Source organism: Hoplias malabaricus, chromosome 12 (genome assembly GCF_029633855.1).
Source record: "Hoplias malabaricus isolate fHopMal1 chromosome 12, fHopMal1.hap1, whole genome shotgun sequence".
Taxonomy (NCBI): Eukaryota; Metazoa; Chordata; class Actinopteri; order Characiformes; family Erythrinidae; genus Hoplias; species Hoplias malabaricus.
The window spans coordinates 18,395,693-18,423,621 of NC_089811.1; the positions used below are offsets into that span (position 1 = coordinate 18,395,693).

Consider the following 27,929-nt stretch of genomic DNA (forward strand, 5'->3'; position numbering starts at 1 on the left):
TTCAGAAGAGGCAGCTAATGACACTACGTCCGGTTTACAGAGGAAGTTTTCATTCGGGAATAATTTCGGATCATTCATGTGTTCCTCCTGCAGTCGTGAATATTTTCTGTTATTAATATCTACCAGGCTGGTGGTGTCTTATTTTCATCATGTTCTTTAAATTATAGCGGGCGGGTTGTTTGCAAAGTGAGTAGAAGGTAATATACTTATTTCAGATGCTACTTTTTCGACCCAGTGTGAACAGTGTTAGCTGGTTTGGGCATAAAGTTACACTACTTGATTGTTTTGAAAAACTAAGCATTATAGTGTAGCAAAAGTAGTATTTTCAAGTAATGGTAATGTTTAGCAAACCGATCTGAAGTCGACTGGAGATTAGAACGTTGTTATAGCCGTTCGCAACACGAGGAATATCGTAAAAACGGAGACAAGCGAAATAGCAGCAGTATTGTGTATATATAAAAAGTGTAATATATATAGCTTTCCGATTTAGAAGTCGACTTTACCGCGTTGATATAACGTGCGATATCTGTTCTCTCATTAATTCAAAGTACTTCTGTTCTCTATAATATAATCAGAGGCAAATAAGGTTAGTTGGATTTTTCTTTTAACCAGGATAGTCTAAAACGCTTAACGTGAAAAAAGCTTAACGTGGCTTATTGTACTAAAATAACGACCTAGCAGCACCAACGTTTTTCTCAATCTACTGTTAATCATAAGTGCTCTCTACTGCTGAAACAATTACCCTGTAACCCAAACTGGAAATGAAAAAAAAAAAGTTAAGCTTTTTTCTTCCCATTTAAACACATTACTAACGTGGCGTAAGTATACTATTATTTTTTTCATGCACTTATACATGAAAAACTTATTTCAACTTACTTATGATCAGTAGTCATTGAAAAAAGGGTAGTGTTCCAATGTTGTTGCTTTAGTACATTAAGCTACGTTAAGCTGTTTCCTTATTGTGGGTTTAAATGGAAGGAAAATAAACATGTATTTTTTTCTTGCAGTTTGAGTTCAGCAGTAGAGAGTATTTAATAATTTAGTAATTGAGAAAAGTTGGGTGTTCCTAGGTCATTTTAGTACAATATGCCACAGTTAAGCTGTTTCCTACTAATGGGTTTAAATGGGAAGAAAAAAGCTTAACAAATTTCGTTTTACATTTTTTTGAGTTACAGGTTAAATGTTTTAGCAGTAGAAACCAATTTGGTACTCATAAGTCGTTGTTTTAGTACATAAATTCACGATAAGCATTTAAGACTCTTTACCAGATGACAGGTTTTGGATGAAAGTAGTTTTGCTCAGTTGTCTACCTTTTTATTTAAATAGTAGGCCAGTTTCCCCCACACCAATCCTGTCATTAGCAATCCCCTGATGACATGAATTCTTAAAATATGGGTGTGAACAGGACTGTTAACTTGAGTTCTGATTAAATTAGCTTCACTAGCCTTGTTTACATACCTTATGAAGATATAACCACACATTTTCTTTATTAAGAACCCTCAGAGGGGGAAAACGAAGCTGTAGTGTATTGCAGATTTATTTACCATTGTCATTTCCAATTTCTCTTGAGAAAAGTATCTTGTGGACTCTTTTGGATTCTTCACATTATGATGGATATAAAAGTAATGATACAATAGTACAACCTTTGTTTTTACCTAATTACTTCACTCTGTGAAAAGGGTGAAAAAAGAACCAGTGATACCACCCTTTGTGATAATAACAGTATTAATAACATGGGGCAGCCATTGCCTAATTGATAGAGGAGCGGTCTTGGTATCAGAATGTTGTTGGTTTGATCCCCACAACCTTTGGAAATATTCATAGCTGAAGTGCCCTTGAGCAAGGCACCTAACCCCAAAACTGCTCCCCAGATATCTAGGATGGCTGTCTGCTGGTCCGAGTGTGTGTGTTCACTGCCCCTATTCACTAGTGTGTTCATTAACACAGATTAAGTGCAGGGATCAATTTTTGCTGTGCAGTTGTACAACGATCATAAAGCATGTCTTGTATAAAAGGTGCAAACATTATTTTGAACTGAATTTGTTTTTATCAATGGAAGTCCCAATGTTCAAAGTATATAAAAAAGTATAACATTTATATCTGTGTGCTTTAACCCTATTTGGACAGGATTAGATTAAGATAGAGGGGGTAATTTCATGTTATCACAGTATGCCAGTAATGTTTATGATGGGTATGCACAGGATAAGAAAGAATGAGGTAACAGTGATGGAAGTGGCTGCTTAATTTACTCATTGACACCAGACCAAACACTGGAAAGCTAATGGTGTTTTTAAACTGACACTACTGTTTATAGAAACGCCTATGAAACATAAAGATCCTGCCCTCAACCAACTTATCTTCTAATCCTTCCTAAGAGTGAGAGATATGATGGCAAAAGGCACTCATAATCCTTTACACATTAATATAACTGCTGCCTAAAGCTGTGTAATGGTAGTACATTAATGAATAGGATACACAGTAGTATATCAGTCTAGAAGCTTTCCTGAATTGGTAGCGCACACTCCAGAAAAACTGAAATGGTCTATTTGGACTAAAATCAATGATACACTCTGGTATTAATTACATTATCCCATTCCAGAGGAAACAAAACAATACTGTCCGAAAAGGGCTTTATCACTGTTCCTGTGTTCTACCATGGCACTTGAAAAAAATCGGACTATGGGAAAAGTGCCGCTGGACCGCAGGAGAGCACTGACTATAACAGCCATGGGAAAACTGGACAACCGCCGGGTATGCACCACTTACACACCTGCAATTTAAATATGCTTTAAACTTTAAGTAATGTTGAGTTGACACTAGCTGGAAATTTGTGTATGTGTTTTGTCTCAGAGTGGAGATCCTTATAAAATTCCAAAGTCTAGAGTTTCTTGTGAAGATGAATGTGCCGATGGAGAAGTGGCTAAATTGGCAAGAAAGTGCACCAAAGTGAGTATGGATAGAATGAATGATTGCAGAGAGATTCAGGTAAAAATTATAGAACGCTAGTCTACCTTAAGAATATTTGCTGTGTCTTTTTAAAATTTTACTTACAGACTCTGTTTGCTACCTATTGCTGATGTTTCTCTCCATGTCACCTGTGATATTTATGTTTTATGTGCATGGTTTAGATCCACTGGTCACAACTGGCTTCCAATAGAGGACCCTGTCTGAAAAATCGTCATCACATTTGGGGCCAAAGTGCAGATCATGACCATTGTGATCTAAAGTTGGAAATTCAAAGGTAATTATTAACCAAATTGATCTTAATAACACTCTTATTCTCATACATAAGACTAGACTTATTACATCTTTTAAATTATGTTTTTTTGTTTTGTTTGCCTGCTAGTGTAAGAGGGTTCAGTTTCTGTTACTAATTTCTGTGAGACTGTCTGACATATTTGGTCAAAGAACTCATTTTAAATATCAATGGTGTACCTGAGTTGACATAAATACATACACATTGCTTAGTTTATTTACAAACGCTTATATTTGGAAAGTGGATTTTGTTGTTGTTGTTAATTCTCTGTAAATTCTCTTGGAATTTATTTATTTACTGAAAAATGGTAAAAACAAGACTTGCCAAATTTGTTACGGTTGTCTGATTTTTATCTTCATGATACAGGTGTGGACTGCAAGGTGACCTATCAAATATAGGTACTCTGTGTCTGCAAAACCACGTTGTTGTAAAACGGGGCCTGTCATTGTCTTCCTGAAACCATAGACCTCCTGGGAAAAGACACTGTTTGATGCCATACTTTGTCTCTGTAAAATCCCAGTATATGCCTCTGTCAGTGGTTCCTCAGTGCTATTTTTAATGTGGAGTTTTGCAATTATAATTAATAACACTGATGACAAAGGGCAGCCATGATGGTAAGGTTAGAGGGGTGAGCTTGAGACCAGAGTGGCGCTGAATTTCCAGGGTCAGCAGGAAATTTTCAAGAGCCCTTGAGCAATGTTAACCCTCAAGCTGCTCCCTTGGTGCTATGGTTGGCTGCCTGCTGGTTGGGTTGTGTGAGCATGCTCGCTGCCTCTAATTTGAATGGCTAAAAATTGCTCACGTGTTTGTGTGTTCACTACGATGGATGGATTCAATTGAGGAAATCAGTCTTCTGACTACAGCACATATAATCTTTCAGAATATATGAGAAGAACGTAAGCTAAATTAACTGTGTATTTACTGCCTATAGTTTATGTATGTATTTCTCATTGTGTATTAGAGTTTCAGGTACATACAGAAGTGGACTGTTTAATGTGGGGTTCAACGATCATGCACATTGTGACAGTGATTTCTCCAGATTTCCTGAATCTTTGTACTTTTGTTTTATGTTTAGTATATATTATGTTTGGTAGATGGTGAAAGTGTCATGAGGGAACTACTGGTCTGCTTTACTTATTCAGACCTTCTCCCCGAGAACACAAAGTAATCAAAAACTCAAAAGTGATGCCTATGGCTACGAAACTCCAGATTGGTGGGACAGGCCAGACTTACACTTAAGGGAGGGGGTGCCTTGTGTCCTATGGATCCCAAAAGGGTAGCCTTGCACTTTATATGGGGATATTTCACACTACGCAGAACCCTTGTTTGCTGAGAAACAACCATCAACTTGCAGGAGGTGATATATGTATGGTCTTTGCTCTGCACCATGGATCAAACTCTACCTGCTAAAGACAGGGTTGCCTTAAAGGAAGGGATGCCTTGGACCCAGTGGACCCCAAACCTGAATCTTGAGAGACACCTATCAACTCCCCAGAGGTTGTATGTAAACTTGGCTTGCGTTTATGGTTGAGCATTGGTTCAAAATGGAAAATGGCAAAGCCTGTTCTTACAGGTTGGAGATTCCCCCTTACCAGGAGAATGTCCTTTTGAGGTTTGGAGATTCAATTACCTTGTAATACAATTATCGCTTCTCATAAGTTGCACAATCAAGTCAGTTTTACCTTTTCATCTTTAATGATGCAGCTGTTATATACTGGCACCCGCTGCTTCATTTAGGTTGGAAACTAGCAAATAAAAGGTTGAAAGTGAGTATTTTGTTTGGCATAGTTCTGATGGTGTTGTGGCTGTGTATTTGTGATTTAAAACAGCAGTTGTAAGAAACAGCTGTGTGTCAAGCACAAAGTGTGTCTTCAGTCGTGTCCTTTCTGCAGAAGACAGCTTGCAAACCTGCAGTCAAATTCTTGCATCTTCCTCTTTCACTTTTGCCATTTGATACAAACTATTTGTGGTTTATGTGAAATTGTTATTTTTATTCTGTAAACAACACAAACCACAGGCTTTATTAAAGCATGTGATAGTGCATCCATCTGCAGTTTAAGCATTAACATGATGTTAGTTTGCAAACTGCCTATTTGTAAACTATGTGGCTCATCTCTACTGATGAGGATGAATCATGTTCTCTTGATGGAACAGAATCCAGTTTCCATACTAAAGAGAATGAGTTGAGTTAAGTTGAGTGCCTCTGCAAAGTCTACTAATTAGAAATTCCATTTACACAATATATAATTGTACTATTATGTATAGTAATCACTTTCAATCAAACAGTAAAATGAAGGTATGAAGCAAGATGTTCATCAGTGCTTACAACATTTTTCTCTGAGATGCACAAACACTAAACTGTGCCTTTTAATGAATTGATGCACCACATTTTCATATATAGGATAATGTGTCTTCAGTGAAATTATGTGAATATATTTTGACTAAATATTTGCCTCTTAACTGGCGCCCCCTCCTGGGTGTGTTCCCGCCTTGCGCCCAATGATTCCAGGTGGGCTCTGGACCCACCGCGACCCTGAATTGGATAAGCGGTTACAGATAATGAATGAATGAATGAATTTGCCTCTTAGTTTTTTTTTTCTTTCTTCTGTGTTTCTTCTTTTCTTCTTTCTTTTTTCTATTGTCTTTGTCCCCATTCACTCTAAAACATAATTATTGAGCTGTTGAGGATAGAAATATATGCACATGTCCACTCACAGTCTGGTTATCTTTCACTCAGCATCTGCCTCTTCCTTCTATGCGTGTTTACTGGCATAGCTAGATAAACAGGCTGGGGTTTTACTCTTAAATAAATAAACAGCAGTTCAGACGTGATATTTTGTTATTCTGCTCTGAAGGTGAAAAATGTTTATGGATCAATGTGTCTTGTAAGTGTACATTTAAAGTTACTTTTTATGGCGTATGATGTATTGTCAAGGTATGCAGGTGCTAGTCATAAAATTAGAATATCATGAAAAAGTTGATTTATTTCAGGTTTAGCATTGCTGCAGTAATTTAGGCAAAAGGAGCCCCAGCTAAGTATTGAGTGCTGTTCATGCTCGTACTTTTCATGTTCATACTTTTCAGTTGGCCAGCATTTCTAAAAATCATTTTGTTTGTAATGGTCTTAAGTAATATTCTAATTTTCTGAGATACTGAATTTTGGGTTTTCATTAGTTTTCAGTTATAATCATCAAATTAAATGAAATAAACACTTGAAATATATCACTGTGTGTAATGAATGAGTATAATATACAAGTTTCACTTTTTGACTGGAATTACTGAAATACATTAACTTTTTCTTGATATTCTAATTTTATGACCAGCACCTGTATATTGATTATATTATGCTTTAGTATTGCTTTGTTGTTTGAATGTTAGAGGGATATGTCTGACCCAGACCAATATAATAATACATTTGTATAACATTTATGTTTTTAGGCGACAAGTAAAGGTGATTTTAAAAGATGTCTTCCACACTGAAGAAGGGCAGATGTACTTGAGTAGTTGTGGTCTTGAGTCTAAAAAGAAATGCCAAACTGAAGTTAAAAGAGGAGCTAAGGAGCGCTGTAGTGGTAGAGGAATCTCAGCAGAAAACATAGAGCAGAGGAGAGCTAGTCAAGCTCATAGGGAACATATAAACTCACCATTCTTCAGAGGGACTGAATCAGCATCTACAGAGAAAACCAAAACATCACCATTGAAAGGAATCGGATCTCCACTTTCAAAACGACAAAGAAGAAACACATCACTGAAAAAAACAGAGCCCACCTCTTCTGATGAGAAGGAATTGTGTTCTTACAATTCATTTGATGGATCTGTTTCTCCACATATGTCAATACACAGACAGATAGACTCTGAATCTCACACTGAAGAATATGAATCATCCCCAGTTGAGGAATATAACACTGCAAAGTCTACAAGTTCTGTTATACTTCAGTCTGAAGAAAACAACATCCCTGTTGATGAACAGAATAACACAGAGCAGATTTCTGAGTGCACTGTCATTGAGACTGAGAAAGACATGTGTTCACTACTGCAGTCAAGTCCCCAGCATAAACTGAGTAGTGAAATACATTCCACCCAGGTGATGTCTCTTTCACTCTCATGGTGTTACCGGCATTCATTCCGTTTATTTTTATGATATACAAGCAGTTTATTTTATGATATAACAAAATGATAAAAGCCCTTCATAGCTTATCCACTCTTCATTGTTCAGGTATGACAGAGCACATTTCTGCCTGCATGCTACCCTTATTACTGCTACATGCTGATATTATATATGTATATATAATGAATATACAATCTCAATTTAAAGCTGTATATATATATATATATATATATATATATATATATATATATATATATATATATATATATATATATATATATATATATATATATAACAGCTTTAAATTGAGATAATGAAATACATATTTTGGGGTATTTTTTGGGGAATTAATACTGACAGTTTTTGAAGACTGTAAAATGCTCTGAGTGGTATTAGACTGTTGATTTTCTTTGTCTTTTGTTTCTGTAGCTAAGAAGTGAGAAAATTCAAGAAGAAAACAGAAAGAATGATCAAGAAATGTTAGCCAGTATACAGCGTAATGGGGAATTGATAGAGGAGGTCGTAAGGGCAAGAGGGAGTGTCCTACGCCTATCTCTTGGGGCAGTTGGAGATCAGATGGAAAAGGTATTGCCTGAAGGAGAAATACCAGCCAAGTGCAGCCAGCTGCAGAGCTCAGATGTTGAATCTCAAAATGTCACTAAACTACATTCACCTGAACCAAGTAAGTAAGTGAGACCCAGACAGTCAATCCTAAATAACTGATAGTACTGACAGTTATGGCATTGTAATTTACTCATAGATCTGTATTATTTTTTGCCTGCAGTTTCTCTTCCAGAAGAATAATTGTTGAAAATGTTCATTAAAATACTGTGACTGATCAACACCTATAGCACTCTGCTGCTGTTGCATTGGTATATCTCCATGTATGACATGCGTGTGTAGTCACTGTAACATTATTAAGATTGCTCTGCTTAAGGCTTTTTGGGAATGATAATTGTCTCCTCCTAGTATCTCTCTCTCTTTTATCTCCATTCCTTCTCTCAGTTGTTCTTTCCAGTGAGGAGGACGAGGAGGAAGATAGAAATACATCACAGCTTCAAACTCTAGAGGGAGCTAAAGATTCACAGATATTTGCCTTCACTTGCGAGAGAAAAAAGAACACTCATATCTCAGAAATGCAAATCCAGGTGGGCCTTTCAAACATACAATATATACAAATTTGTGTTTGTTTAAGGAAAACAATTTATGTATCCCCTCTGGGATGCCTGCTCCTTGTGTGTGTGTGTGTGTGTGTGTGTGTGTGTGTGTGTGTGTGTGTGTTTTCACTGTATGTATTTGTTAAATATAGAAGCACTTTTTTTTTCTTTTTTTTTTTCTTCTTTGCAGTAACAACAAAAAAAAGTTTACATTTACAAACCTTTTCCAAAATGCAATTAAAAAGATTGTTAACAAGAATCAAGAATCTGAACAAGGAACACATTATATAGAAGATTCAAGTAACAAAATCTGGAAACATTCAACAATAACCAAGTGAATATAAGAGTAAAAAAGGGCTGCCATCAAAGACTTAGTCTTTGCAAGTTACGATGAATGATTTATTGTCAGAAAAACTTTTAAAATAAATATTTTCTACTCAAGATTACAAAGAATTTAGGTTTTAGCTCTCTACCTTATGAGATTCAGGAACATGGGGAAATCACAATACATGTTAATCAATCATTCAACCTTTATTTTCATTCGAAAATACATTGAGGTTGACCATCATTTTTACATTTTTTAGGGTGTATTAAAATAAACAGAACTACCTAAATACCTTTTCAAAAATGTCAATCATGATAAATGAGAAAATAATCAATTGAACAATTGGGATTTAATTACAAAGAAGCAAAATAAAATAAAACCCAGCTAATAAGATTTACCCATGTAGCAAGGACACCTGAGAAACCATATAACTATTGCAATAAATATAGCCAAATGAATTTGGAGTACTTTGAAAAACTGTTGTCACTTAAAGCAATCTTCAGCTGCATCAGGTAAATGCAACTTGAAACATTACTTCACAAGGATACTGCCATACATCAAATTTGTGAAGCAACATTTCTGAGTTCTCTGGACCTAATCCTGTCTAGTATGAACCAACTCTTAGTATCAGTGATAGGTGCATATGCCAACATTTGTCACGATGTGGGGGTGTATCAGGGATTTTAGAGAGACATAGGTCTGTCATCAGGGCATTGTCCCAAATTTATTTCAGTATGACGGTTAATGCATGATTTTTGCATGTGCTAAAATGCGTGGCTTAGTAGACATATGAGTGCCAGTTTAGTATCTGTTACTAGTGGTACATCATGATACGAGGTAGATCACATGAAAACTGTACATAACATATGTAAAGCTCAAAACGATAAAGAATTGCACTGCAGCAAATGGGTATTCCCAGTTTCCAAATTATTTAAAAGTAATATTAAAAGGAAAAAAAGATTGAACACATTGGTAAACATACGACTGTCCCAAAAATTGTAGCATGTTGCAGGCATCAAAATTAAAGTTTCTTTATTTTTAAAGAAGTTGAATGAAATTTTGTTGTTCAAATAAGGGTTAAAGAGAATTAACAAATCACGAGTTTATTTAATTTTATTTTACAAAATGTCCCAACATTTTTGGAAATAAGCAGAAATCTAGCTTGAGACTAGATCTAGTTTGTGCATTTCAAGTAAGCCTAATCTCATTTCTTAGTTTGGTGAGAAAAATGCTCATCCATCTCCATTTTTCAGCATAAGTGGTTGCCTGTTCGCACCCCAGTTGCTCTTCTAGTGCATTTTTTAGCACTAGTCAAGTCAAAATAATTTGTATTGTGCCTCTTACAAACACATACAGCTGGGAGAGATTTAGTGTCTACCATTTTAATACGAAGTCAAGGTTTTTTTTTTTTTGCTTTTTTAACATGGACATAAGTGATCTTTTTTGGCACAGAGAATAAAAAGCTACCTTATTTCATTTATTTGCAATGTATTGCCTAACATTATTGTTGACGTTATAGAACTTCTGTGTTGCTCAGTTTAATAATGTCATCTGGACATCACAGTTAAATTACCTATTTGTGTAATAACAGATATGGCATTTTGAGTATGTTGGGGAATAATAATTTGCAACACTGAGAAACAGGTCAGTTATAAAGAATAATTACCATGATGACTACCAGCCGACAGAAAAGCAGGAAGGAAGTGGAACCCACAAATGGCAGTGCAGGTAGCCAGGAGCTCATTAGAATTAAGGGATGTGATTGGCCAAGTGCAATCCGGAAGAGCGGGCCTTGGATCAGGTGATTTGTGGAAAGCGCTTAGTAAGGCCACATCACCAGAGAGAAAGCAAATGATGACTAGATTTATTCACGATAAGGAAGAGGAGGCATCATGCGCAATAGCTGCGTCACAGGCAAAACAAGCCAGTGGCTTCACTGGGAGAATCTAGAGAAGCAGAAAATCACTTAGCAAGAATTGTGGGTGATGGAAGCAAGTCGTTTTAAATTTTTGCTTGGAGCCACTTATGATGTCCTTCCTTCTCCACAAAATCTTGGACAGTGGGTAGGTGAAGACCCTAGTTGTAGATTATGTACAGGGGTTGGCACGCTGAATCATATGGTATCAGCCTGTAAGGTTTGCTTTGTTGCAGGACAGGTATACATGGAGACATAATCAGGTGCCTCCCTTCAAGGTGTATTTCCACCTTGCGCTCAATGATTCCAGGTAGGCTCTGGACCCACTGCGACCCTGAACTGGATAAGCAGTTACAGATAATGAATGAATAATCAGGTGCTAAAGGTTTTTGCATGTTTGTTGTACAGCAATTGCTTAGAGGTAAACACATTAACTAGTGGTTGTAGTAATAAAGTGTAAATAAATTAGGTTTGTGTGTGAGCGTGAACACATTCAAACGTGTGCACAGGCTATAAATATTGGTAGATGGGGCGAAGCATGAGATTGGAAATTGCGGGTGGATGTAGGTAAATAACTGCAGGTCACAGAGTGAATTGCATTAACTACACTGAGGCCACATATGGTGCTGTACTCTTAAAGTAAACGGATATTTTTTCATAGAGTTAACAGTTCCATTTGAGGATGCAGTAGACGAAGCATTCGAAAGGAAGAAGCTGAAGTACGCAGACTTGGCGGCTGAGGTGAGGGAATGTGGGTGGCAGGCACGTTAGACCGGTGGAGATGGGTGTTAGGGAATTTGTAGCCAAGTCTGCCACATCCCTGCTTGTGCAGTTTGGCATCAGGGGCCGGAAACTAAGGGCAGCTGTGAAGGAGTTATAAGAAACAGCTGAAAGGTCTAGTCAGTGGTGTGGATAAGGAGAACCACTGTTGTAGTGGTTGGTGATGTAGCACGTAAAAGATCACATGGAACTGGTGATACTGAGCATGCATTAACGGTGCCAGTGGGGCTAGGTACAGCCTTAGGCCAGTGTGGATCTACGGTTGTTGATACTTAAGGGTGAGGTAGGACTGTAAAGCTGGTCTGGAATGGGGTGGGTCTGGGATGCCAGACTTCACTGTTGAGCCTTCTGGAGGTGTTGTTGGCTTAATTCAGCGAAACACTGACCAGGGTAGGTGCCTACCTGATATGAAGAGCTAGTGATGCAGTGGGTGGATTGGGTACTCATGTGATTGGCTCAATGAGTAACCGTAGATGTTAAGGATAGCTGGTTGCTGATTGGATCATCAACGGCCAAAGCAACCTCAAGGTGTAGCTGTAGGATTGGAACAATAGAAATTATGTGGCTGCTGGTAGGACGAGTGTGGGGTGGGCCCTATGTGAAGCTCTAATGGATTGGCATTATCTTGTGTATGATTATAATTGAGGTAACGTGATTTAAGAGCTCAGTATGTGGGCAGTACCAAGCTCGTATAAGTTATTATATTGATACTTGACCGTATTTAAGTTGTGTTAGAGAAGTGACACGTTTTTAAACTTTTGACAATTTTGACCAAGGTCTTTCCAGGCAACTGCTATTGCTTGTTGAGTTTTTGAAGCATTGATTTGAAAGCAAGTTTCTTCACCATGCTAATTGGAACCATCTCCTCAACCAGTTATGGCAAAGTCTTTTTTTTTTTTTATAAAGAATATAATTAATATTCTTTACTTTTTAATTTCAGCCCACTAATGAGTTTCATTTAAAAATTTTGCTCTAGCAAAATAGTGCCAAGTTATGATAGAACTTAGTATTTGATTTGTCCAGCTCCTTTGCCACTACATTTGTTGTCATCTTGAACTTTATATATACAGTTGTTTATACAGTTGCTCATTGCATCTTTTAGATGTTTTAAAAATGCTACTGAGAAAACAAGCTTATCGAGGTCCAGAATATTGTTTTGAGTTCTTGGCTGAGTTATTTGAATATTCATATTGAATCGGGGATAAAACCAAGGCAATGAAATACAGTCACTGGTGTAATAATTGCTCCCATTTTGGCACTTGGCCATTCAGAAGCTTCTGAAAATAATTACGTCGATTTCTGAAGTACTTCAGACTGTTTAAAGAAACAGTCAACATAGTGTATGTAACATGTAAAGGTTGAAAAGCTGAAATAAATATAAATATAAGTATATTTAAAATGAGCTGATTAAATGAACTTGCCAAAATTAATGCATAGAGGTATGATGTGAGGATTTATGAAAAAACAAATTTGAAAATTTGGCCCTGACTGTACTTTTTTGGCAACCTTTGTTGAAAATAATGTTCTTTGTAAAATGTTTCTCTGCTTTACAGGCCTCCAGCTTCATGGACCCTGTTTTGAGTCGATCTCCAGTGATAGAACTCCAGTTTTCTTCTCTCTACATTAGTGGGCTCAGTGTCTTATCCAGTGGGCTTATGAAGGTGTGGTTGTGGAGCTGATATGACTTTGAATTTTAAAGAAGGCAATAACTTGAAAAAATTATGCATATATCATATCAGAAAACCTATGAGTTACATTTTTCTTTAAGAAAGAATCATGAGTAACATATGTGTATATTCTACTGTCTTTTGCAGATTACACATGACACAATCACTATTTCATTGAAAGGTAATATATTTATGGATTCTGTATTAAATCTACAGTACTGAGAGCCTGTCCATTGGAGGTGTTATAATAATTTACTTTTGCTTTAAAACCATACTGCTTTCAATTTTTTTTTTGTGTCATAAAGGTACAGAGGTGAAAGCCTTCATAGAAACAGCACATGTTTGCAAGTACAGTGTTTGGGAAGGGCTTATGGTCCAGGAAAGTGGTTTGGTACAACAAGATGAAACTCCACCTCCATCTTTACTCCTCCTCTGGCTATCTGAATCTCAGGCACAGCGCCTCTCCAGTGAACTGTCTGTCATACAGCCAGGGTCATGTCCAGGTCAGTCCGTCAATGTAATATAGATTTCCTACAATTCAAATCAAATCAAATAAAATGTATTTATATAGCGCCTTTTACAACTGACATTGTCACAAAGCAGCTTCACAGTTTCAGAACAGAACATTTAAATCATCATCCAATCAACATCAATCTTGGGGCATAATAATAGTGCATCAGATTGGAAGAATCAGTCAGTGTTGCTAATCTGAGTCCATTTCTACTTCAGTGTAGTTGATCATGGTGAGTGGTCAGAGACTGGCAGCAGTAGATGGAGGTGAGCAGCTGGTCTGGTCTGGTGTGGGCCGCAGGAGAATCCAGCAAACAATCTTCCATCAGTGGGCCACCGTTTTCTCAGAAAACAGTAAAGGGAAGCAGTTAGTTTAGTTGAGTGCAGCAGAGAAAAAGAGCATGTGAATATTTCAATTGAAAATCACTTGGACCTTTTGTTTTATTTGGGCACTGAAACTGACATGCTGTAAACTTTTTCTGTTTGTTGATGTGCTATTTTTGATACTACAGCTGAGGGCAGCGTGTGTTTGTTGCTGAGTCTTTCTGAATCATTGAAAGGAATAGAGGGTGCACTGCTTGCCTCTATAATGGACATAGTCGGTCTCAGACATGAAACCACCGAGCTACTTTCCCCGCTTACACATGCTGAAAGCATAAAGCTCCTACATAGCAATGGAGACACGCACCTGCTACAGCTTCTACAACCTAGAACAGAGACAAGCGCTTCCTCACAAGACTCCATTAGTGCATCAGTACCTGCAGAAACAGCTGCAACACCAATAAATGTGAGTCACACCATAGTGGTCTGTCTAGTTACATAGATGTATATCTGTATTCACATTGGAAATGGAATATTAGAATTTTATTTTATTTTATTTAAATAAAGTTTACGCGTTTACAGATACTATTCAAGACATTGCTGAAGTAGTTGCATTCTTGGTTACAGTTTGTAATTACTATGTAAAATTATTTTAAAATCAAGCAGTGATGTTATTGTCAACCTGTTTTCCACTATTATTGTCTTGTTCTTTGTGTACTGTTTGTTGTCCACATAGGCTTTTGCACATAATTTTTGAATAACAATAACAATTACTGAACAATATGTGTATTTCAGGATGCAGATGTACAACCAAAAACTGTCTACACCGTGTGTCACAGCCAAAGTCAGGGCTCTTATAATGTGTCCATGGCAACTAGACCTGGACCGGAGTGGACACCCTACAAGCACCATGGTCCTGCACGCAGGTACTAAAACTTTAATTGGTCCTGTGAACTATATTCTCAAGTCAAGCCCAGCATGATTTAACCTCTACTAAGTTTGAAAAATGTGCTAGCACATAATTTTTCTTTAAACATTATTTATATTTTTTGTAAATATATGCTCATTCTTAATAGAATCAAATGAATATCTTCCAGAGTAGATGGGGCAGGAGAATATATACCAGTGTTGTATCAATATTTGTTTTGATAGTATTCAATAATTGGTGGGGAATGGATGAAAACAACTGACCAAGATTTAAAAGATATTTAGCATATTTGTCAGTCGGACCCTGGTCTACACTGCATGTAAGGTGCAGAATGTTGCTTGGTATTGTTATGTGAAAACGTAACAGATGGCCATGAAAAAAAGCAACATGGTGCGCCAAAACATGTATCTTCCAGTGTTAATTGTGTCTTTACAGATTTGCAAGTTAAAAATAACGTAGGCTCTAACACAACACCGTACTAGTGTTATCACAATACTAGATTTTTGGCTTTAAAGGTATTAAAGGCATAATCATGATTCAGAATACTTTGGCAAATATAAAGATCTTGAGACCGGATTGCACAGATATGCTTTAGCAAAAAGGGCAAGGCTAGGCGGGTTTGTGGAATATTTGCCAGGCTAGTGGATCTTTATTAAGTCTAGTCTTCTTCATCTGGCTGTACAAAATAAACTAAAGTGTTAAATAGGGGTTTTGTCAGATACATCACTTTGTTATACGTGCTGAACTACCTGCTTATTCACATTTCTCTTTACAATGCTAGCTATATATTAACTGTTAAAAAAAAATAAAGGGAACACTTAAACAACACAGTGTAACTCCAAGTCAGTCACACTTCTGTGAAATCAGCCTGTCCAGTTAGGATGCAACCCTGATTGTGAATCAATTTTGCCTGTTGTTGTGCAAATGGAACAGACAACAGGTAGAAATGAGAGACAATTAGCAAGACAACCCCTATAAAAGGGTGGTTCTGTAGGTGGTGACCACAGACCATTTCTCTGTTCTCATCCTTTCTGGCTGATGTTTTGGTCACTTTTGCATTCTCTCAGTGCTCTCACCCTTAGAGGTAACATGAGGCGGTGTCTACAACCCACAGAAGTTTCTCAGGTACTACTGAGCCTCATTTTAACTTGTCTTGAGGGATTTCCACTGAAGTTGGATCAGCCTGTAATTTGATTTTCCACTTTTATTTTAATCATATAGTATGATCATATAGTATGATTCCAAATCCAGACCTCCATGGGATAATAATTTTAATTTACATTGATTATTTTTGTGTTGTTCTGTTTTCAGCGCATTCCACTATGTAATGAATTAATATATTTAACTGGAATTTTCATTCATTGAGATCTAGGATGTGTTATTAAAGTGTTCCCTTTATTTGTTTTTTGAGCGGTGTGTGTGTAATATATATAGTGTTTGACCCTTTATTTCATTTCTCTTACAAGGATGCTGTTAAACTCCTCTGTTGCGCCTGTATTTACATTAATGTGCAACAGCTTTAAATCAAATCAAATTTATTTGTATAGCGCTTTTTACAACTGATGTGGTCATAAAGCAGCTTCACAGATTTCCAGTGAAGACAAAGTTTTGACATGAAATGTAGACGTGTAAAGAATGTAAAAATCCCCCATGTGAGCAAGCCAAGGGTGATAGTAGCAAGCAAAAACTCACTCAGGGCTGAGGAACGAACCTTAGGAGGAACCAAGACTCACAATGGTGGGACCTGTTCTCCTCTGGTTAATCTACTGGTAATAATAGTTAGAAGTCCATGAAAACTTCAATGTAGGGTGGGCAGCTAGTCCAAGGCAAGTGGTGGTGGCTGGAGCATGGAGTAGGAGCTCAACAGTCAGTAATCCATCAGTGTTCAGCCGGAGAGGTGGGCGGTCGTTTACTCTGAAAAAGGTAGAGGGATGGAATTTTGATCTGTTTGGGTGAACAGTTCCAGAGTGTGGCTAATGACTTCCACAGATCTGACAATGACAGCTTAAGTCAAAGGAGAGAACCAGAAGGAGACACAGATGCGGAAGCATCCTGAAACACTGGCATCCCTTCACTCAACCGTTGACAAACCTAAGTGATTGCGTGAAGCGGCAGCACCAGCGTCTCTCTTTGTTCATAGACCCCTGGATTTGCCGCCTTTATTTATGGAGGAACTTTAACTACCAAAAGCTAAACTAAACAAATGAGCTTTTAGCCTAGATCTGAAGATGGCGATTGTGAACATTTCCTGGAAGATCATTCCAGAGTTGGGGGGGGGGGGGGGGGCTTTATAAGAAATAGCTCTTCTCCCAGCTGAGGCTTTCTGAATTATGGGAACTATTAAAAGTCCAGTACTCTGTGATCTGAGTAATTGTGGTGGCTCATAATAGGAAATAATATCTTGTAAGTATTCAGGAGTGAACCCATGTAGGGCTTTATACATTAATTTTGTAATTCATATACAGAATTTTGTAATCGATACGGAATTTAACAGACAGCCAATGAAGTGATGATAGAACTAGACCTGTCGCGATTATTACATAATCACATGATTGTGATTATTTGACCTGACCGCAATGATTTAAGCTAACCACAACCATATATTTTATTTCAATCCCAACAAACTGAATATCAATTACGTGTATTTCTAAACAAATGGTGAGAAAAATGAGTAAGGAGTGGCTGAGCGCACATCTGCTTATACTTATGTCGGCAGCGTTTATTTATTTATTTTTTGATACACTTTATCAGTGTGTCTCATTTAAGCAATTGTAAGTATAAATGTACACTATGTAGCACATTGCGACAAGGTAGCACAAACCTGAGAAATCATTTGCGGATCCACCACCGCAGTTTGCTGAACTTGGGAAGACAACAGCATCAACATATTCTTCCTGGCAGCTGGCCATACCAGAGGCTCTCGGGCGAGTATCTTAGGCTACGTTCACACAACAGGTAAAAGTATACCAAATCTGATTTCGTGACTAAATCAGATTTTGCTAGTTGTCCTAACTGTCCTAGTGATACTGCCTATGCGTTGATCAAATGCCCATATGAATGGACCATAGAATCTTATGACTGAGATTCTTTTGCTGCTGAACCAGGCATAACTGGAAAATTTAATATTAAATCTGATCATTTATTTCTTGCCACTTTTGGACCCAGAATCAGAACCTCTGTTTTTTGCTGTTTAGAAGGAGGAAGTTACGCAACATCCAGTCTCTTACGTTTTTTACCCAGTCCTCTATTTTCTTTAATCTGTGTTTGTCATCGTGTTTGGCTGATATGTACAATTGCATGTTGTCTGCGTATCGGTGAAAATGAATGTCATTTCTTATAATTGTGCCTTGAGGTAAATGTAAATAATAATGGTCCTAAAATAGAGCCTTGCGGAATTCCAGTTCTTACTTTAGAATAATTGGAAGATAAATCATTTACCTTTACGAACTGGTAACGTTGCGTTAAGTAAGATTTGAACCATGATAGTGCTGTCCCTGTGATTCCAACCATGTTTTCTAACCTTTCTAGGAGAACGTTAGGCACTTAAGATGATTATTATTTAAAATCTTCTCAATAAGCATGGGACAAAAACAAATATTGTAAAAGTTAAAGTTTTCCTTAAAAGTAGTAATTATGTTGTGACCTACCCTTTGTCTGAAATGGCTCCCTATTCACTATTCAGTATATAGTTCACAATTGCAGGGAACTGAATTCAGGATGGTATTGAATGATTTCGGCCACTACCTCGTGGGTTTTTACCAGACAACATGGTGGATTATGGGTAATGTGATACCTGTTAGTGTACATGGGTTGTACACTACCGTTTGCACTGCAGTGTGTGATTGTTTGAGTGCACTTTAAATGGTCCACTATGACTGAACTGCAAAATGGTGCACTATATAGTGAATAGGGCACAGTTTTGGACACAGCGCCTGTGTGAAGAAGAACCTTTTTTTGATTATTTTCTTTTTGATTATATAGATGAATTTGTTAAATCAACAGGAATATTGATTTAACATAAGTATTTATTAACCTATGTAAAATGAGGTATTGGATGATAACCTTAGAAAATAATAGACTGCCATTTGTAGAGATTTGGAAAAAGTTAAACCAACACATTCACATACAGAATATCACTATTTACAGTAATGATATTAGTTTTTATTCTAGTTTTTTTTTTTTGTGCAAATAAATTCTTTCTGGTCAGATAAATAACTCTTTCAACCTCATTTTCTCAGGAGCCTCAAACCTCTGCACAGTACTGTATTTTCTATGATAAAGGAAGAACTGAAGACCCAACTGAAGAGTGGGGTCTTTCTCACTACTTAAAGCATCTGTGAAGTCACTCTTAGGTACACTTCTGACTGTCTCCAAAATGGTGACATAATGTCCTTGGGCATAAGATAAAACTTATATAACACGGCTCTCTGGCAGAACTGCACAGACAACTTTCTGCTGCTCACAGAACCTCTCTGCTAGGCCATATGTAGAATTCTACTGCTACGACTCGCCATGAATGTTATTGATTTCTCTAGGACCTTGTGTAAGCTCTCTGCGTTATGATCTGTGTGAAGAACTGCACAGCCTCAACACTAAGATTGCATTTCCCATTGTTCTGTTATGTGCTGAATGGTGACAGCCATGTATACATCTGTAGCTCTGCTTGCCCGGAGGTCTGTAGCCAAGCAAAAAATGGAAAATATGCCAGTAGTGCATCAACAACCATTTGGGTCTCACTGTACAGTTTTGGTGTTTCTGTATACATGAAGTAATTTGTAGCAGGCTTGTCAAACTTTCTAACTGTTCAAAATTTCTGTCAGATTACTGAATCCAGTTTTCTCAGCTGTATATATGGAACTCAGCTACAGCTGTTTTTTATTTGGGCTTCTTTGGAGACTTTGCTTTATTGTGTATGTCTGTCTAGCACAGTAGTCTGAATGATGTTGAGGTGGAAGCTGAGCTCTGATTATGCAAAATAAAGGGTGAGAGGAACATTAATAATTTACAAGTTTCCCTGCAATCTCTCCTCTGTTTTAAATATTTTTACAGTTTCATTGTAACCACAATAAATATAAGGCTATATATAGGCTATAAGGCTAATAAATAAAAGGCTACGTGCATGACAGCCTATTTGTGAGGGAAATGCAAACACATGAGCAACACTGAGTTCACATGGCAAGACAAGTAATTAGCATACTCTGACACATAAACACATTTGCCAAATGCTTAGGGAAGTTGATGGTGTTGCCTGTTTTGCACTGGAGGGATTTATAACATCTTTTGCATGCTTTATTTTTCATGTCTGTTGACTTCCTGTCTTCATCTATCTTGGCAAAATATATCAACGCTTTAAGCCAGTTTTTTTCACAATTTGTGGACATTAGGGAACATTTATTTATATATATATATAATCTTATCTTATATATAAACATTTATTTATATATAATATATAATCGATTTATATATATATATATATATATATCTCCGGAGCCTACCCGGAATCATTGGGCACAAGACAGGAACACACCCTGAAGGGGTGTCAGTCCTTCACAGGGCAACACACACACACACACTTTTGAGTCCCCAATCCACCTAACAATGTGTGTTTTTGGACCATGGGGGGAAACCGGAGCACCCGGAGAACACACCAAACTCCTCACAGACAGTAACCCGGAGCTGGATTTGAACCCACAACCTCCAGGTCTCTGGAGCTGTGTGACTGCAACACTACCTGGAGCTGTGTGCTGTGCCACCGTGCCACCTGTGTATATAGTTGTAGTACTAACTACATAACTGACTGCTTTTCACTCTTGAGTTGACATGAATTTTTCTCAATTTCCTTTTGATGAAAATAGGGGGAAAATGTAAAAAAATATGAAATCTTGAAGGAATTATATTTCAATTAACAGTTAATTATTATTTTTGGACCAAAGTGGATAACCTTTTTTTATATTTTGCAAAATCCTCCCCTGAATAATACATTTATACCAAACATGATATACCATTTAAACATCACATGTATAAGATATATTTGTGAACACTCTACAAAAAAGTCTTGCTATTATTTATTTTTTTTAAACATACGCAAATGTTGATTTCAGAATGGGTAAAAACGTTGATGTTAATAAGTATTTTGTAATCAGTAAATTTTTCATTTAAACATATTAGAGTAGATTTTTAAATCACTGCTTATTGTATTTATTTGCATTTCATGCAAAACGTTTTGGAATTGAGCCTCCAGGTTTTTTTTTTCTCCAATTCCTCAGGTTAATTCAGTTTCCTTCACCACCATGTAAAGGAGCAATTACTGTGACCACTGAGGACTTGGAGTGCCTGGATAGTGGGGAGTTTCTCAATGATGTCATCATTGACTTCTACCTCAAGTAAGATGTTTACTTGATGCATATTCCTAATGGTAGGCCCTCATATACACAAATAATTCTCCGTGAAATTGAGTTTTTCCAAGCACAGTTCCAGTACAAAAAATATGATGCCAGATGTTAACCAGAGACTTGATTTGTTTGCACATGCACTGTATACGTAGCCTGTTGGCTTGTACCCCTATTAGAGAATGAGTCAGTTTAGAAGTTATCTAAAAAAGAATTAGAGACATACTCTAGCTGTAACTAAAACAAAGCAAATTTTTGATGTGGACATTTTTTTTAAACCAAATGAGAGTTTAGGCTTGAAGATATAGATTTAAAGGATATGTTACCATTAAAAATATGTATACCTTCTTTATAGAATGTAGTTAAATTGTGCAATCTATGCTAATGAAGTTTGTTTGCACATGTTGAAGGTATCTTTTGGTGAGGAAGGCCCCTAATGCATCAGTGAGGAAATCACATGTTTTTAGTAGCTTCTTCTATAAGCAGCTCACCCGACGTGATAATGCTAATGAAGACATCACCAGCACATCGTAAGTGTGTAGAAATAAAACAAACATGATAACATTTACCAAGCAGAGGCTACTTTATTTTGTTTTTATTTTTGTAATAGTTATTTGCTTGTGTCTGCATGTGACATTTATTATTATATTTGTTTTAGAGCCCAGCACAGAAGGCACCAGCGAGTAAAAACTTGGACACGTCATGTGGACATCTTTGAAAAAGACTTCCTATTTGTGCCTGTCAATCAAGAGTGAGTAATGTGTGTGTTTGTGTCTTTGTTTGTGATTGATTGTGGCTCTATTTTTATTCGTTTAAGCCTATCTCATCATGTTGTACATGTGTCGTTTAGTGCCTCTGCTTTGTTAATATCACAGTACACTGGCAGGAGAGCTGGACAATAAGTCCAAAATTTATATCACAATATATTTCTTAATTTTGATGGATACAATATAATTCAGATATCGATATGAACAGTCTAAAATCCACTGAAAAACAATACACAAGAAACGTGACATTACAAAGCCAATAGGTTTATGTTTGATGGTGAATACTAATATTTTTATACTACATTTCAAATTGAGTACGCTGAACTGATGACAGTGCCCTGCAATGAACGTCAGTCAATGATAGGCATTGTAAATAATGCATATTGAAATATTGGAATTGTAATTCAAAATGATATAATTGTTTTTGAAACATTTTATATTGTGATTATATAGATAATGGATTATTGTCCAGCCTTAACAGCCAGTGCTGTGTTTTATCTGCTTAACTTTACCTCACTGGGGCAAAACTGCTTGTGGGTCTGAAATATTGTGAAGAAACAGCATGTTAAATCATTTAAACTTTATACTCATGCTGAAATCACTAATGAAAATCCTCAATTGTCATTGCTTTGGCCAACAGTATAATATATTAAATATAAAATTAAAAGTACAATATACTAGATAAAATAAAAATGATTATTTAAAAAAAAAATCAATCATAGTTTGTTGTTTTTATCAGTTGTGTATTTTTTTGCACAGCTTCTAATATTGCTCATGCGATATAATTTTAAAAGCAGAAAGCACTCAATTTATGTTATCAGAGTTTCCAATTATGGTGTTGATAGGTTTAATGACTGTGTACCTTTTGCCCAATCAGTTTTCATTTTAAAATGGGGAAAAAGGGAAATAGTATTATTTGATTTTCAACTCAGAATAAGAAAAAGGAACTTGGGAAACCATTTTTTCCTGTTGAGATGGCAAACTGGAAAATACCCAGATTTCTGATTTGAAATCAAAAAGTAAAACCCTAAACCCTTTGTCTGAATATTTTTAGCTCAGGCCATTGTTGATGTTGACAGAATCAACTCATCGACTCCACTTAAATTTTTCCAGACTTTGTGTTATTGAATAATCAGACCTTAGGTTAATAATCAGAATTTGACCAGGGCAGCACCAGATAAACAGATAGAGGCACGATTAAACCTCTTTAAATATTGTTTACCCACTGTTCAGAGCTGTCAGTTTAATTAATTGCATAATATGCTCACAAACAGACTAGAGACAATGGCTACAACTCTTAGGGTCAAGGGCCAAAAGTCAGTCCCCAGACCCTTACACCCAGACAGTTAAGAGTTGAAGAATCAATCCTTTATGAGTCGACTCCTCATCACTGAAGATGTTTACGATGACTGTTTATTCCTGCCTGCTTGCAGGGTGTACACCAATGCAAGCCAGAAGGATGGGTTTGGAATTATTTTAAGAAATTTTGTACAAATACAATTTTATTTAATATTCTGTCATTTTAGCATATGTTGAAAGGAATAAAAAGCATGTCATAAGAGTCCCAAATATTTTATAAAGGTTCTACTTTATATTTTTTAGATTGTATGTTTATTGTTCCAGTGATTGTATATCATTTAGTCTTTGTTTTAATAAGTCAAATGGAGGAGGTTGTCCCTTGTTCCAAAAAAGCAAGACCTGTTTTCAAGACTAACTTCAATTTGTAAGTCACAGAAACTTTAACAATTCTTCCCCTGTACAGCTGCTTATTGAAATTATACCATAGGCCTTCAATCATTTAAAGAGTGTGGAACCAACTGAAGATGGTAGGTCTGGGTTATAGCAAATTGGGGAAAAATATATGGATTAGAGATTCTGTATTACAGTGTCTTTTGTTGCCCTGTCCCAACTTTTTTAGATGGCATCAAACAAAATTTGGGCATATATCTTTAAAAAAATTACACTTTCTCATTTACAATACATATTAAATTTTGCGTTATACTATATTCAGTCAAATAGGTGGTTTAAATGATTTGCACATAAATGCACGCTGTTTTTATTTACATTTTGCCCAGTGTCTCAACTTTTCTGGAAATTTATGCATTTTCTTAGGAAATACCTCCTAAAATCTGAACAAATTTGACTGCTTGTTAACACTGGAGTCACATTGTATTTCAATTTGGCAGAGCTCATTGGTATCTGGTGGTTGTGTGCTTCCCTGGGATGGATGAGCCACAGATGATTGAGAGGGAGGGCCAGTATGTGGTAGACGGGGCAGAGAACTCCAGAGACTCTATGGCTGGGAGTGAGATTCAAGAAGGCAGCTTGCACAATAGTGATGGAGATAAAAGTTCAGGTATATGACTTTAACTTTATTGATCCCACATCGGGAAAATTCGCTATATCATATATCATACTACAGTGATCATTCTATGTATGATTCTGTGTATTCTTCTGTATGTATTGGATTTTAGACAAAGATCTGCATTTTTTCTTTACTCTAGATGAAAACAGTTCTAGGGCTATTTCTACTTCTGGTCTGCTGGTAAGTGTCTTTAAGTTGAACTTATTGACGTTAATTTCAATTTTGATATATTGACAAGCTTGATGTTGTTTCCCTAGAATTGCACAGAAAAGACGTGCAAACGCAAGACTGTCTGTAAGAGGTATGTGCCATTCTTTATGCAGGGTCTGATAAAGTAATGCCCGTGTAGTTGGGTTACCAAAATATTTCCTGGAGTATACAATTGCTCTGCATGCTTTAATATTTTTCTATTCTTAATGCACCTGATCCAAATATCCAAATATTTTCTTCACACATATAAGCACAATGTTATTTAATTGGAAAGGCTATTTTAAAACATTAAAATATGCATAAAAATTATGATAGATACCATGAGGATAGACAGACATATTCATAAAATTCACATATACTGTAAATCCTCCCTATACACATACAACACCACTAGCACTGTTGACTATAAAAATGGCAACATGGAACTGTGGCTTAGCCACAATATTCAGGGCAGGGAAACTCCTAATGTAACATTAAAAAGCTATGTATTAGATGAGACCATGTTGAAAATAAATATGGATGTGGATGATTTCATGAATGCATAAAAAGTGAAGTGTTTTGATTTTCTTCCAGGCCTTGTATTCTCATCCTAGATTCTCTGAAGCTTTCTGTCCACGAGCGAATTTTCAAGCTCCTACGAGAGTGAGTGTTTAAAGTCAAGCTTAAATGAATATATACCATATTTGTTGGTTTTCCTAGTTTAATTTATTATTTTAATCTGTTTTTCAATTACAGTAACAAAGACGTATTCAAATATTTCATCCACTTTCATTGAATTTGTCCATTCCTGCCTTATGGCATGGGTCATGCCAGTTTTTCTCCATCTGAAAAATCTCTTAATAATAACAATCCACTGTCTTTATTTAGGAGGACCAATCTTGAGCCATTTATATTCTACATATTATGTTGAACGAAAAAAATCAAAGAATGTTAAAGAGGGGAAATTATCCTTGTTTCTCATAGTTTGCACTTATCTGGGTTCAACTTCATTTATTTCTTTATTATAACAATCCTTTTGTGTTAAAAACATTAGCATATCCTGATCCTTATAAATTCAAATGTATTTTTCTATTCCTTAAAACACCTTATTTTTATTTTCAGTAAGTGTACTGAAAGTTGTAGGTTAAATATTGCTTAAATATTTGGTCACTTGTCCCTGGTTTAAATGTACTAAAAAGCTATCTAGCTCAGTATTCTTTATTCTTTTTCATAACTTGCATTGTCTAACAAAAGCAAAGCAAATTTAAAGATAAGTAATATTTGTAATTGTAATCTGTACTTATGTTTGGAGAGAGACCATCTTCTCTTAAGAAACTTAAAAGAAACAAACAAACAAAAAAATGTAACTACACCAGCCAAACAAAGGTCATAACTGAGCATTGTAAAAAGTAGCCATTCATGTCTGGACGTTTCCTTCCAACTTTATCATCTGATTACTGACATGTTCAAAAATGTATTTTTGTGTGTTTTAGAAACATTAAATCTGTACTCTGCATATGCACTAAATTGCTCCAGGAGTTTTTTTTGTTGGTAATTTGGTAATATAGTTTCAGGATTTGAATTTGAGAGTTGTGTTGAAATACTCTTTTTTCCAAACTTGTAAATCAGTGCTTGTTTTTAATTTGTTTTCAGTTATTTACAAGTTGAATGGGAGGTAAAAAGAGGTGGACAGAGAGACTTCAGTGCTGAGCGGATGGTGGGCTCACACTGTCGAGTCCCATTGCAGGACAACAGCAGCGACTGTGGCCTATATTTACTACAGTATGCTGAGAGCTTTTTACAGGTAAACACCAATGAAAGCTGATTTTGGTCTAGTTGTTCTCACTGGTCTATACAAGTGTTGTTTGCTAGGCTGCCTTTTGGCACACTTGCCATATGTTATATTTTGCTTTAGTATTTATATATGTATTTATTTCTCCTTTTCTATATTGTAGGATCCTGTGGTGCACTTTGACCTTCCCTTAAGGCTAGAGTGCTGGTTTCCACGACAACAGGTGCGTGAGAAACGGGAGGAAATTCGGGATCTGGTGCTGCACCTTTACCGATTTCAGCAAGACTCTCTGGGAAGTGAAAGCTCAGAGGACAGAATTGAAATGGGGAATGTAGTTCAGTAGTATGACACATTCAGGTGTATTATGCTTATTTTAAACAACTTTTATTTATCGCTTTAATTTGGCTTTTTCCTTGTCTTAGGTCTTTTTATATATTTTTTTATGCTTGGTTACACATGCAAAACATGATTTTAGAATGTGAATAAAATTTTGTGAAAGTGACAGTTCTTGATTATTTATTTATGTAAACAAAAAAATTCATGAGTTGTTTGAATAAGAGACAGGGCAAGTGCATTTTTGCCAGGGCACCTTCAGATGGTGGGTGGTTGTGTGGATAGGGCTAGAAAAAGTTGACTTTGTGTGGTGGAACATGATTTATACATTTTTTTTTTTGCTTGTTTGGTGTGTTTATTTGCTGTCAAAGAAAAGTTCCTGTAGGAGTGGTGGGTGTGTTATCCATCTGGAGTTTTGATTTGGTTGTCAGGTAGACAGGAGGCAGCTTTGCATGTGTGAATGTGTGTGGATAATGCTAATCAGACACTTAGTCTGAGATTAGACAGATTATACCCCACCCACTTTCCCAGTAATTCCAGTACCTCAGTTTAGTTACTGTTATACATTTTCTTTATAAACAGCCCAGTCCTCACTGAAGTATACAAGGCGATTTTGTGTCTGTGTGCTGTGTAGGTCCTCTCAAATAATAATTTAGCAGTCATGAGCTGAACTTTTTTTGAATGTGGAGCTTGAATGTAAGTGCATTAACTGACTTCCCCTTGAATGCCATTCACCTGTAATGAATTTTGACCCATCATCTGCCAAGCCAGGTGTCAGCCTTCAGACCCACAGGCTGTTTTACAATGCTGGATTAATAGTGTGTGTTCATTCTTAGACACACAAGGTGGAGTACATATATGATTAATTATCATAGATCGCCGTGGTGTAATGTAAACTGTTTAGCATGCCCTGCCTTTTATTTATTTATGTATTTGTATTCCATAACAATATATATTTGGCTTTGCCTTCTGGATGTTTACAGTTCTTACACATTTACTAAACACTTAAAATGATTATGACAGTGTAGTATAATAAATAAGAGTTGCATTAAATATTTTTAACAGATTAATCTGTATTCCTATCTTGAGTCATCTTATTGCTTTCCAGAAATGTGGCTATGTCAACA

The 27,929-nt window shown here is 36.4% G+C and overlaps 1 protein-coding gene across 3 annotated transcripts; it reads left to right on the forward strand.

The window, feature by feature from the left end:
* Positions 1 to 27,816, forward strand: senp7 (SUMO specific peptidase 7). 3 transcript variants are annotated; one of them, XM_066686983.1, is made up of 21 exons: positions 1 to 197; positions 2,600 to 2,751; positions 2,851 to 2,946; positions 3,129 to 3,241; positions 6,695 to 7,340; positions 7,794 to 8,046; positions 8,370 to 8,512; positions 13,095 to 13,202; positions 13,356 to 13,389; positions 13,514 to 13,711; positions 14,231 to 14,505; positions 14,835 to 14,965; positions 21,234 to 21,350; positions 21,767 to 21,886; positions 22,015 to 22,107; positions 24,310 to 24,479; positions 24,628 to 24,668; positions 24,746 to 24,789; positions 25,272 to 25,340; positions 26,331 to 26,481; positions 26,633 to 27,816. In XM_066686983.1, exons 2-21 carry the CDS (start codon positions 2,656 to 2,658, stop codon positions 26,810 to 26,812), a joined length of 3,078 nt encoding a protein of 1,025 aa, XP_066543080.1. In that variant the 5' UTR covers positions 1 to 197; positions 2,600 to 2,655; the 3' UTR covers positions 26,813 to 27,816. The 3 variants fall into 3 exon arrangements, with proteins under 3 accessions (XP_066543080.1, XP_066543081.1, XP_066543082.1); XM_066686984.1 differs by having other exon boundaries at positions 1 to 186; XM_066686985.1 differs by lacking the exons at positions 1 to 197; positions 2,600 to 2,751; positions 2,851 to 2,946; positions 3,129 to 3,241 and adding an exon at positions 6,092 to 6,141.
* The last annotated feature ends 113 nt before the right edge of the window (positions 27,817 to 27,929 follow it).